Below are 13,140 nucleotides of genomic sequence, written 5' to 3'. Positions count from 1 at the left end.
TTTATATATATATATTTGTTGTATGACGGACGGGGGGTTAAAGTATATATATATATATATATATAATATATATATATATATATATATATATATATATAAATAAGTTATAAATGTTGAAGTGACCCAGGCACCCAGCCAACTAAACATAAAAAAATTGTATTTATGATCCTGAATGAACTATGAAGGTGCAATATTTAGGAATTCTAGGGTGATCAATTATTCCCTCATATATTTAGTCCGAGTCGTTTTCATAATAAAATAGACATTGTGCAGACTACCGTGAATACGCTGATTTTTGGAGGGGGTTTTTAGTGAAAAATATAAGTTACAAAAATAATAACAATCTGTGAAGTGTGAAAGTTCCGAACTTCCGACTTCCGAGTGGACACTGTCCACTGATCACTGATCCGGCTTCCGACTTCCGAGAAGTTCCGGCCATACGGCTTTATGGCTTTTAAAAAATGCACAGCTTCCGCTCTAAAATCAAAATTGGTTTAATCGCGAGTCGGTTTAACCAAGTTGTGATTCGCTGAACAGTTTTAACCCAATAGAAATTGTATTTCTAAAATATCGTGTTATAATAATTTTGAATCTCAAAGCCAGTGAATTCTCAAAGGTTTTCAACGGAGTTGTAGAGGAAAACCCATAGTCATCAAGTGATTCCATTGGCGTGATTTATAAAAACCGCTTTTATAAATCGACGTCACACGTTCCACAATTTCCAGGCGAATCGAAATTTCGAATCTACTTTTTCAGTTGAGTTTTTCCTGTTTCGCGACCCGGGGGGTTTTCTTCTTCAATTTTCTGTCGACAAATGATTAAAAACTGCCTTCGCCTCGTCACTGGTCAGTTTAAGTTTAGGATATGACGCTAATGATCCAAAGAACTTGAGTAAGGTTGGCACGCACTGACGTGCATAATTGGGTACAATAATAAACCAGGCCGCGGCCCGCCTGGCGCCGTGTGCGCCACATGTGTACTGATTTATTGATTTATTTTAAAAAACAAGTGGTAATACGTTTTTTAAAGCGTATGACTGTGTGATGTCGCAGTACTTATATTCGGCAATGTTACTGTATTTTTTAGCCCAATTCGGCAATCAACTCCTCCGAGAATGAGTAATATTTAAAAATAGCACAACTTGCTCAAGTCGTCGTCCTGCAGGACCTGGAGTTCTGGACTGGAGAGTGGGGACATTGATGAGTTTGGAGCAGTACATCGCCATTATTAGATATTCAGGTTTTTTCTCTGTAGTAAGAAAACCTTGTTGAGGCCCAATTTCCACTATGTATGTGCTAATGGGTGACAAAAAAAATATCCTTACATATCTCCCAAACACAACACTGTGACTGGACAACAGACCCAAAGGCTCAAACAAGTGAGAGGCTACTCACAGTAGTGGCCTGAAGCCTAACTGTCCACCGTGACCTTCAGTCCAGTCCACACACCACAGTCACAGCAATGAACTAAAAAAAGTGCTCGTCCTGATTTCCGAGAACGTTCTGAGCCTATTTACAAATGATAATAGCGGGTACACCCGCGAAATTTCAAATCAGTACAGACTGGTGCCAACACATTATCCAGTGAGGTAGTTGTTGCCCGAAAAGCGATTCTTATTACTTTATCAGATTCGTTATACACTATATAATACATATATCTTCCGGTTTACTTAGCTTAATAGGTATAATCCTCATCAGAACGTCTGCCGTCATGTCTGCCTCTATGATCCGCTCATTCGGCCGTCACTGCCCCTTCATGAAACGCACTGGTACCGCTGTACCCGCTCAGACGCACCAGCTCAACGCACTTGTCAGTCGCTGCCCCATCATGCACAAGGCTACTCTCTCAGTTAACAGTGCCGCATCCGAAGCCGTCGTTGCCGAGCCAGTTTCTGACCCTATCACGCCTACGCCATCTGTGGAGCACCTTTTGGAGCCTACCGTGTTTGACGCTGCAGGTATGCAACTTGGGGAGTCTTTCATCCATCATTATACCTTATAATCTCTCTCCCTGTTCATTCCGCCTCGTCCTGTTCATCGATTAGTATTGTCTGCGCGACGTCTTATTGAATATCTGTATCAGGTGCGTGACCGGAGCTGAACCCGACTTGACTGGATGCTCATTTTAAGTGCGCGCTAGCGCCTGCATTTTATGGCTTTGTATTCTGGTCATTAGAGTGCTCCTTTTGTCGGCTGTTATTGTTTGTGTTGGTACATGTCCATAACTACAAAGCTCTCGAAGTTTGCGGAAGAGTTACCTCGCTCAATAACTAGCGCAGTCGGTTAATGCAATTGTTTCTCTATTTTCTTCTTCCATCGCAGCGAAGGAAAAAGCACATGAGGCATATCAAAACCTCAAACGTACTCATCCTGAGCACGTACAGCACCTAAGCGCCTGCCCAGTTGTGGGCGAGGAGTGGGCGAAGCTTCAGAATGTCGACGCTATTCTGCGCTCAGATGTAATTCCTTCAGCCTTTGACTACGAGAATTTCTTTGAGAAGAAGATCAATCAAAAGAAGGATGACAACTCGTACCGTGTGTTTAACAACATCAATCGCTTGGCCAAGAACTTTCCTCGGGCCGAGGGTAAGGAGAAGGAGGACATAACTGTGTGGTGTGCCAATGATTATTTGGGCATGTCCAGACACCCTGTAGTGGTCGACACTATGCGGGATGTGCTGCTTAGACACGGGGCTGGGTCTGGAGGTACTCGTAATATCAGCGGCAACACACGCTTCCATCATGCGCTAGAAGATGAGCTTGCAGACTTGCACCGGAAGGACGCAGCGTTGGTGTTCACCTCGTGTTATGTGGCCAATGATACCACGCTCCAGACACTGGCGAAGACTTTGCCTAACTGCGTAATTCTGAGTGACGAACAGAATCACGCAAGCATGATTGCGGGTGTGGTGAATAGCCGGGCTGAGAAGGTGTGTTGTGAGCGCATCTTCCTTCTGTATAGTTGCTCTCGGTTAATGCACATATATTATACTGTCTCCTGAGCTAGAATCGCTGGGTTTTGTAGCCATTTTCTCAAGGAGTAAAGGTGGTTCTATTCCCACGTACTTAGTTTCAGTCACTCAATTCCAATCATCATGTTCAGATTATTTTTAAGCACAACGACCCCGTTGATTTGGAGAAGAAATTGGCTGCCCTTGACCCCATGCGGCCAAAGATCGTGGCTTTCGAGTCTGTATATTCAATGTCCGGAGCCATAGCACCTATCGAAGAGATCTGCGACGTATCACACAAGTATGTGTTTTGGCGTCATAATAAGCGAAGGCCTTTCTTTTGAAGAATATTTGCGTATTAGAAAGTGTGATTTTCTTTTCTTTGTTTTCTATCCGTATACCGTCTAAACTAGCCTGTACCTTACTTTCCAAAAGACGTGGTATTTTGTGTGACTTTGCCAATTAAGTTGTCTGATAATACTTTGATATTTCGCCCCGTACAGATATGGTGCACTCACTTTCATTGATGAGGTCCACGCAGTTGGTATGTACGGACACAGGGGTGCCGGTGTAGGCGAGCAACTGGGAGATCATGTGATGGACAAGTTCGATATCGTTACTGGAACTCTGGGCAAGGCTTATGGTGTTATCGGTGGGTACATCGCCGGTTCTGAGCGACTAGTAGATACTGTGCGTAGTTATGGGTCTGGATTTATCTTCACCACTTCACTTCCTCCAGCTGTGACCGCTGGAGCGCGTGCGAGTGTCGCATACTTAAAGAATAGTCAGGTAGAGCGTAATGGTCAGAGACAGCACGTACGCGAGCTTAAGACACGATTGAACGAGCTGGGTGTGCCTATGGTAGAGAGCCCTGGGCATATTGTACCAATCTGGGTCGGCGACGCCAAGATCTGCCGGTCCATCTCGGACAAGTTGTTGCAGAAACACAACATATACGTGCAGAGTATCAATTATCCAACTGTGCCCATGGGCCAAGAACGTCTCCGTGTGACCCCTACTCCCGCTCACTCCACCGATCTGCTAGATACGTTCTCAGAGGCTTTGTTGGATGTCTGGAATGATGCCGGTCTCTCTTACTTAGCGCCTAATTCTCAGACATGCACAAGGAGCATGATCAATCCAATCACCGCACGTCCTCTGACTGCTGAGGTCTATTAAGGGCGACGGGGACCACGGATTGAACCGTAAATAATATGTAGAAATAAGTCTACAAGCGAGTAAATAGATTCGTGAAAACATTCGGCATATGTTATTATAAAATTAAAGTCAACCACATTCACTTTACCCACGTTGCCTTTCTTATTTTCCAAGCTATATGCTATTCATTTATAAGACATTAACAAAAGTGTACGCGGTGAACTCCGAACGTTGTTTGCACACGTGTTCATTTCAAACGTTCTATTAGTGATGCTCAAGAGACCTAGATAAGTAAATTGCTTGAAAAAGAAACAGTGCATCATAGTACTAGATATATTCATTGAGCACCACTTTATTTCTTTGGGTCTAAAAGATTAGTTTTCATTCACAAGGCTTGCAAAGCCCATGCTGCAGTATGCGAAACAATCCTCGACCATCGGCTCATTACCTTGTACTGATTTGAGTGACACTAAAGTGTTTTTTTTTCAGAACGGAGCTGGGGAACACCTCTATTACCAGAGAATATATATCGCAGGACAAGATTCAGGACTATTGGGGTGGGGAAAGTGGAAAACTACTGGATGAGTTGGTGTATTCAGAGTATCTCTCCCTGGTAGGTTCATATGTTCTTGGACGGCCCTAAGATGTGTCCCATCACTCTCCGTGCGAACACCTTGTCCAATAGATACGGTTGGTTGGTGTATCAAAAAGGTAGACCAACCGCAAAGTACACTCAAGGTGAGTTTTATGGACTTTTTTTTAACCAGTTTCCAAGCTAAACATGGTTCTCGTGAACACTTGAGCTGGCGGGTATGAGTGACCTCGTTTGGCTGCTCTCATTTCAATGCGCACGCTGCTGATGCAAAATTACAGATAAGGCGACTGTGGTCACGCCCGCTGCAAGCCTCTCCGACTTAAAAAGTTCGTGCCTCGTGGATTGCCCATGTTTTCATTCTCCATCCCACTCGCAAGCGAAGCGTGTGGGATACCGATTCAAACCGTTTTACTGGTGACCCAATCGAATTGTGTAGTTAAATTACTGGTGGTGCTACACCAGAAATTTCCAGCCTCATAGTGCGACTAGAAGGCAACGTCCCGCTCGTTGGAGGCATTCGGCTATAACACAAGGGAGTGCGCCACAATTGCAAATTAGCTGCCTGATCTACTTCAGTATTTTTACCCTTACATGGAAACATGTCAGTCACCACCACGTTCGTCTGTAGATTTTAGAATGACATCGTAATCACCTTGCTTATATTTATAAGCATTTAGTGTATGTCTGTCGATGATGCGTATAGCAAGACAGAATAGCACTGGCTCATGCGATCGTCTGAATTGCTTTCGCTCTTCTCTCGTGACTTACACCAGAGCATTCGCGTCTCCGATACACTTACAGCTCATCGTATCCCTGCATAATATAGGGGTGCATCCCTGACAAAGATGCATATAACACACTCTTGCATACTTGTTGCAGCATGCCTCTTTCCACAAAACTATTTACACTTGGCGCATTCTCTAGTTCCATCGATGCTATAGGTCCGCATTGATAATATTTCGTTCTTTCTCATCCCTCGAACAGATAGCTGCTTAAGCTAACACTCACACTTGAAGCAACAGTCAGGATGAACTCGTGCGTTAGATCGCACCGGTACTTCACTACATCCAGACTGCAACGAAGAAGAGGAATCATAAGAAAGTAGCATTTGGCCCATCACGGGTAAGATATATACCATACAGGTATCACACCCCAGGCTACAATTGGTCAGTGATTGTCGTGTGTAACGCCATAGACAACCATGGAGCATTAAAGAAGCACTACCAAATGTGACAAGTGGCTTACCAATACCTTTGGTATTTGACTTTGTCGTGATTTTAAAAATGATAATGGCAGAAAATCACGAGCACATGTACCGCAATCGCTTGAGAAATGGCCAGTTTTTTTGCGAAGTCGGAAGGTCCTTCGTTTGATGGCATTAGTCAGCACACGATTACACAGTCATAGCCCGTAGGCAATTTCGTGGGAATTGTTGTGATAGTATTTTGGAAATAAAACCTCAACCTACCTATCCGCGGCCGATGTTTTGGTAAGCAGGCCCAAATACACGAGCGTCTCCAGCTGCAGTGTGATCAATGCCATATCGGGGGAGCTCTCGTCGATCAGGGTGAAGAAGATGGCCAGTAGTCGATCTACAGGAAATGATTTCGCAGGTCGCTTATACGGAGCCACCTATACAGCATAATGTGGAGGGCGAAGATGCATAAACTACGAAGATGATGAATGACTTTGAAGGATAAGCACTTAAAAACTTGATAGAGTAGAGATGGCACGTGAACAACGTATGCGAGAGCGAGAAATTTGTAGTCAAGCACGGCTAAATTGGGTAAATAAGCGCAACTAATTAAATTGATCCCCCTGAAAATGGCAACAGAGTCGTGACTGGTTGTATACGTCAATGCAAATTGGACAAACGTACTAGAATTATAATCCCGGTGCTGCATAATTTCTGCAGTGATATTCACACCGAGTGATGTGAAAGAGGTATCACTTGTACGTGAACTTGGATAAATCGTGTCGATACAAGACATTGTCGCGCACTGCGCGTATTGAAATAGTGCGCATTTTAAACACAAAGGAAACCACCACTTCACCACGAATATGGACAGCGATATAGGTATATTCACGCCCACTTCCACACACCACTAAGTACATCGAAGAAACATCCGCAAACTTATATATATATATATATATATATATATATATATATATATATATATATATATATATATATATATATATATATATATATATATATATATTATATATACGCACTTTTCATATACGCCATATTCTCAATCTTGGTAAGAAGAACTAGTGCAAACCCACCTTTTTGTCTCCTTTGGCCTCCTTTCCTCCTGGGTGCCTTACGTCCGTTGCCCGCACCGAAATAGTGGTTGTCTGTCTTTGCGGGATTGTTTGATGCGAGGAACGCAGCCGTCAATAAGTACCGCGAGTAGAAAGGCAAGTCCAGATGCCGCATCTTGTCCATCTCTGCCACAAATTTGCTGACTCGCTTTGTGCGCTTCTCTAGCATAGCCTTTCCCCTGTCGCGCACACTTTTCTGACTTTCTACGATTACCGGCTCTCCTTCCGAATCTATACTTGCATTGTCAACTGCATTGTCATCTCGTTCATCTTCCGTATCTGTGGTGTCTCTCTGTGTGTGCTCAGAGCCGTGTTGTATCTGCTGTGCCCAGGCCTCTTCCCCAATGTCTTTCAAGTACAGTTTTGCCAGAGCTTTTTTGAAGTATGGCTCAATGAATTTATAGAGCTTTATCGTGTCATATTCAGTGCAAAGACCGGAATCAATGGGGTCTCTATAAACAGGAAAGAGCAACTTGATGATGTTATGCAGTTCCAGTAAATCTGTGCACGCAGGCGAGAATACATCCCAGATCACCTGTACGAACCCTCTATACAAGTAATCACTGGCCGTTGCGGGTCTTTGCCTTGCCAGTATCACATTCGCTTGTTCAGGAGTGTAGTTATCAAATACAACCTGTAAGGGGTCGGAGATGAATGTACCATCTCCGAATTTTTCCCACACAAGATTTGATATCAGCACCACACACACATTACACGCCACACCCGCAAGCTCTGATATCTTGAGTATGCCAGCAAAATCATTTGATCCCCTAAGTCTCTCTGCGTTGTCGAATACTAGTACGATACCTACAGGCGTATCAGGTCCAAATGTCGTACTAATCCCACTGAATGTCGCTATGCTGCTTATCTCCGTTAAGCGTGCACAAAACTCATCGAGGTTTGTGCATCTCACTTTGGCTACGTCATGTGCGTGTGATCCTCTGTGTGCGAGCTGACTATATAGCTGTGTAGCAGCTCGCTCGTATACCATGCGGGGTGTGAAGCACTCTATGCAATCAACATACGCATGCATTGAATCTAGGCTCTCGACCACGGTGCGTGTGACTGCGGTCTTACCTACAGATGGCTGTCCGTACACGAATACATGTGACGGACGGCCCTCGGGGTACCCCAAGAGTGCGGTGAGTGAAGTGAGCTGATCCTCGCGACCAGGATATGACTCGTATATGGCCTCCATTGTGGTATGAAAAGCTACAATAGGCTCTAAAGTGTACTTTATATGTCAGAATTACACTTTAGGGACAGGTAGTGTTTAAGTATTAAGTTGCCCCTAAGTCCACAGCAAAGACTTGCTTATCACTGTATGGTCATGGTGGGTAAAATAACTTCAAATAATATTCTATGTCAAACTTTCAGACTGGGGGTGTCACGATGTCAGCCAGTCAGGGTCACTCAGAGTCGCCTCATACCCAGAGGCTCAGCCCGCTCAGGGGAGTCTGGGCACAGAGCGACAGAGCCTCAACAAGACTTCAGAATAAAAGAAGTCCAGAGTCAGAGGCTCAGTCAGGGCCTTCAGAGTTCAGACTCAGAGGCTCACATAGTTAGTCACAGGGGAGTGAGCCTGTGAGCCTGTGAGCCTGTGAGCCTGTGAGCCTGTGAGCCTGTGAGCCTGTGAGCCTGTGAGGCCGTGAGGGGACGAGAGAATCTCAGAATAACCTTCAGATTGGCGCCAAAATACAATCTAAAAAAAGAAGAAAAACTACAGTATTTGTGGGTTCAACTAGGTTTTTCTATATATATTTTTTGTGATAAACGCTCGTAAATTATTTTAATTTATTTTATAGATTTGTGTTCTATCATCACAGTGATCACAGAGATTTTATTTTCTGCAAGCAAGACTCTGCAATCTGGAGATTCCGAGGTGAATACCAGACGCGTGAAACTCGTAGTCGTCTGCAGGTTTCAGCAGACGCATAAGGGCACTTAGTAGTCTACAGGTTTCAGCTCGAGTATGGATTAATAGGCATGCTATTGAAACTTGATTGTTAAGACTACATGACTGAATAGGTACAGTGTTTATCTGGATTCATTGCTACATCCAACTATAACTCACGGCGTTGGTGGAATCTGAGATAGAATGTGACACCGTATCTGCACGTTGCGTTCTCCTAATTATACTGTTTCTAGGTTTTTATACCTGAATATCATTACAGTTTAGCGGTCTTGTTGACATTGCAGCAAAAAAAAATACTTCGTTAAAATTCACAACAGCGAACCGGAACAACCACCACCGCCACTGAACAAGGCATTGTAACACGGCGTTCCGGGCACCTTTTACATAATAGCAAATTAGGGCCATACTTGATTTTTGCGGAGAAGACTGAAATTTAATCTCACTTTATTTTGGGGTTTCATATGTACTGGGATTGCTGAGTATTTGGGCTGGGTTAGTCACAGGCAGCGTTGTAATTGCGCATTGACAATTGTTAAAAGGGGTACCCTCGGCGAGTCTTGGAATCTCACAATCAAAGGTCTTCTTGGTGGGTCTTGCGGTAATGTGCACGCGATCATTGGATGTAGATCCACGCCTGCGTCCGCTGCAGGATGTGAAGACCATATTCCAAAACTTCTATATCATAAACTACCTCGAGAAACCCGAGGATTGCTATATATACCAACATTTAAACGACAGTGAAGTGGAGGGCAAAAGCTTTGCATCAGAACTGCCCAAATTCTGTTTTCCGTATGGCAAAGGAGGGAAAGGGGGTACTTACAGCACTCCCGTGATAGATGACTCTGGCACGTTTACATTGGCGCTCACAGACGATAAAGGTCAGCGTCAGTTTGGCTATTGTAGGTATGTCAAGGAACCAGGCACATCTATCACACTATGTTTCTGTGTGCTTAGTTATCTGCCCCAGGTCGAGTTCTTTGATCAGGTGTTGGATGTGCTGCTAGACATGTGGGATGACAGTCTGGACATGGTTCAGATATTTATGACCGAACTACTGGCGCAGAAAGTACCCGAGAGCGGGGGTAGTGTTCGGTGTACGCCGAGGGGACAGACGTGCCGCTTACTGTTTCCCAATACACGCCTGCTACCGTCTATGCCTCACAACCTAAACCTCACCACCTTCTTCAATAAGGTGAAGATAGACATGATGCTGTCTCTATTTACCTCACTTCTACTAGAGAGGCGCATCATTCTTACATCTGACCGGCTATCGGTACTCACGGCTTCCGCAAATGCGCTCAACACCCTGCTGTATCCATTGTCATGGCAACATATTTTCATCCCCGTGCTCCCAGAGCAGTTGCTAGACTATGTCACCGCGCCAATGCCTTTTCTTGTGGGTGTGCACAAGTCTCTGATGCCTAGAGTGTTGAAATTAGACCTCGAAGAAGTGGTGTTTTGTGACTTAGACGAACAAATAGTAAGAACCTGGACCAATGATGTGGCGCTGCTACCCCCTGAGCTCGTTGCTGTACTGGAGGCGAACATCAAGAAACCCCAGACATCGATGGACGACAATTTTGCACGCATTTTCCTGGATTTATTCCTCTACCTGTTTGGAAGCTACCGAGACTTCATCACCATAAGTAAAAGCGCAGCTGCAGCGCACGCAGCCTCTAGCGCGGTGGCGGGCGGGGACGGTGGAAGCTCTCCTGTTCCCAACAATGCGCGCATCACATCATCACCGGTAGCCTCTGGATCACCCAATACACGGCCGGTTCTAGAAATGAACCGCGAGGCGTTCTTGGCCTCTAAACCCGAGGGCTTGCAACCGTTTCTCACACAGTTGTTAGATCTGCAGATGTTCCATCAGTTTATCGACGGGCGTGTGGAGCTGATGTGTGTACCCTCGAAGGGATCTACCCGACGTATGACCCGGTTTGTCAAAGATTCGATATCGGGGAAGCTGATTCTCCCGCGCTGGTGGGTGTACGACTGTCTGTTTGAGTATGAATTTGACGAGTGTGGCAATCGTGGCACAGATCTCAACGCCGAGCGGATGGCGGTGTATAAGAGCAAGATGATGGTGACGATGCGCAAAAGCAAAGCGCGCCTGGGCCCTTCATTCAGTGCCTTTTCGTCCAATGTCAAGACTTCCGTGAACAATGCTCGTAGGCGAATAGAGGAGTCACAGATTAGCAGTGAGAATACCAGTCCTTTGACCCAGCGAGACTCTCGCGGAAGCACAGACAGCCGAAACGGTGCGTTCCGTCTGATGAGTAGGCCTTCTACTGAGGGCTCGTTACCACCTCCACGTCCACTAACTGAGGCACCCCCATCCCGGCACTCGCCTAACATTGACGCGAAGTTTGCGCGCTCGCCCGTGTCTCAGCGCCATAGTAGTGACATACATCAGCCCATGCGTAACGGTAGTACCAGCAGCCAACGCAGTCGTACCGAGAGTCAAACACGTGTGCCCGGAGATGCGCTGATTGATCTCCTACCAACACACAGAGGTGCCGGACAGACATCTCATGCATCCTCGGATGCTCGCACGCAGATGCCGACAATTGATCTGCTGGGGTTGGATAAAAGCAATGTGCAACCGCAGCACACCGAAGCTGTGAAAGACATCTTTGGCGCAGCCTCGGGACCGGGGGCTTTCGATCCCTTCAGTGCATGGACAGGCGCAAGCGACTCGGCACCTAGTAATGTCACTTCACATAGCAACCAAAGTAACGTGCTAGATAGCTCTGCATATACCAGTAGCGGACCGAATAACGGTATGCTGCAGAGCGACGTGGATCTCTTGGGCCTGGGTGAGGCCGGATCGCAAGTTACAGGCATTAACCGACCCGTACTACCCCCGAGAACGAGTGGATACCAACGGCCAAGTAGTGCTAGTAGTAGCGCCACTCCAAGTCGTAGCAATAGCGGAACGCACTATCCAAGACCTGTGCAGCCTGCTAACGCATCTTCGCAGCACACATACCCTTACGGACAGGGCCATAGCCATGGTCATGGATTGACCAGTGGGAATGAAATGACCGTTCAGAGAACACGATCTGGCGGACCTTCCGACGGCGCGTTACTGCACTCTGTGAAAGGTTTGCAAATCGGGAGTGAGAAGAACTTGCACCGCGATTCGAGTAGTAGAGGACCTCCGCCATTGCCACCACCCAGCCTCCCCGCGCACGCACATGCTTCGGTCGTCCCACATATCCCGCCTAAACCGCCAACGGCGAGACAACAGCGACGACCGTCGAAGGGAGCCAATAACGAGTTCGATCCTTTCCAATGATAAGCCCATGAATATGTGTTTATGGGGATGAGAAGGGAGGTGCTGAAGGTGTGTGTATGTGCGGGCCTATCGGAAATGTGTTGAGAGTCAAAATGATCAGATGAGCGGTTTGGTGTGTATCAGTTAGCAATTGTGGCAAGGAATTTGTGGAATTTACTCCAGATTGAGTGGCTGAGTTGATGTGGTTTGTACGATAAATATACAGAGCAACGGCAGCTGGTAGGAATTATGCGCATCAGACTACGACCGGTATTGACCTTGTTGCCCCAGTGGGCAACGAATTTTGATGTATTGTATGGGAATTGAGTGCGTGGAGCTGCACTTTGGCGCGCTATGTGCATTCATACGGAATGTATTATACAGCCGCTGAATTAAATGTCGATTCTAGTGATTCAATTGTCAGCACCAAGCTCGATGCGGGCACTTTATTGGCTCATTTTCACTGCTTACTTCATATCGAATTTGTTTTGCATTTGGTGGGAACAATGCCTTCTAGTATCAAGACAGGTGCCATATAGCATTTATTATGGTTAAACGTTGCATTTATCTTCATGTGCTCAGAAACACCACATGAACTGGGTGATTAATAGTTAAAATATTGTAAAGCTTTTCATCTATAGATTCTCAGCTGTGAAGTTTTTCCGTTCCGGTATACATAATGTCTCGAATGTAAATTTGTAAACACAAGGCATATCACAAGGTTTCGTCGAAATATGCGGGGGATACGATGCGACAATTTGTTTTATACTACCTAGATAGCGGGCATGGTTAACATATAACAACAATCATGTATCATTCTATTTCACACGTAGATATTGAAATACTTTGATCCACGTGAAGATATGCAAACTTGTTATGAATGTACGTATATAAATATTCACATATAAATATAT

General features: G+C 45.4%; 3 protein-coding genes across 3 annotated transcripts; 2 read left to right on the top strand and 1 right to left on the bottom strand.

Moving 5' to 3' along the window:
- The first annotated feature begins 1,389 nt into the window (after positions 1-1,389).
- On the top strand, positions 1,390-4,255 carry SARC_05889 (hypothetical protein). The gene is made up of 4 exons (XM_014300231.1): positions 1,390-1,957; positions 2,322-2,929; positions 3,103-3,251; positions 3,454-4,255. Exons 1-4 carry the CDS (start codon positions 1,711-1,713, stop codon positions 4,127-4,129), a joined length of 1,680 nt encoding a protein of 559 aa, XP_014155706.1. The 5' UTR covers positions 1,390-1,710; the 3' UTR covers positions 4,130-4,255.
- A 197-nt stretch (positions 4,256-4,452) lies between these two features.
- SARC_05888 (hypothetical protein) lies at positions 4,453-8,321 on the bottom strand. Its single transcript, XM_014300230.1, has 3 exons — positions 6,993-8,321; positions 6,172-6,335; positions 4,453-5,775 (listed from the first exon to the last, which is right to left on the bottom strand). Exons 1-2 carry the CDS (start codon positions 8,227-8,229, stop codon positions 6,322-6,324), a joined length of 1,251 nt encoding a protein of 416 aa, XP_014155705.1. The 5' UTR covers positions 8,230-8,321; the 3' UTR covers positions 4,453-5,775; positions 6,172-6,321.
- Positions 8,322-8,923: 602 nt separating this feature from the next.
- SARC_05887 (hypothetical protein) lies at positions 8,924-12,638 on the top strand. Its single transcript, XM_014300229.1, has one exon. The coding sequence runs from the start codon at positions 9,548-9,550 to the stop codon at positions 12,245-12,247; it is 2,700 nt and encodes an 899-aa protein (XP_014155704.1). The 5' UTR covers positions 8,924-9,547; the 3' UTR covers positions 12,248-12,638.
- The last annotated feature ends 502 nt before the right edge of the window (positions 12,639-13,140 follow it).

The sequence above is a fragment of the Sphaeroforma arctica genome, assembly GCF_001186125.1.
Source record: "Sphaeroforma arctica JP610 unplaced genomic scaffold supercont1.398, whole genome shotgun sequence".
NCBI lineage: Eukaryota > Ichthyosporea > Ichthyophonida > Sphaeroforma > Sphaeroforma arctica.
This window is presented reverse-complemented; position numbering and strand designations above follow the sequence as displayed.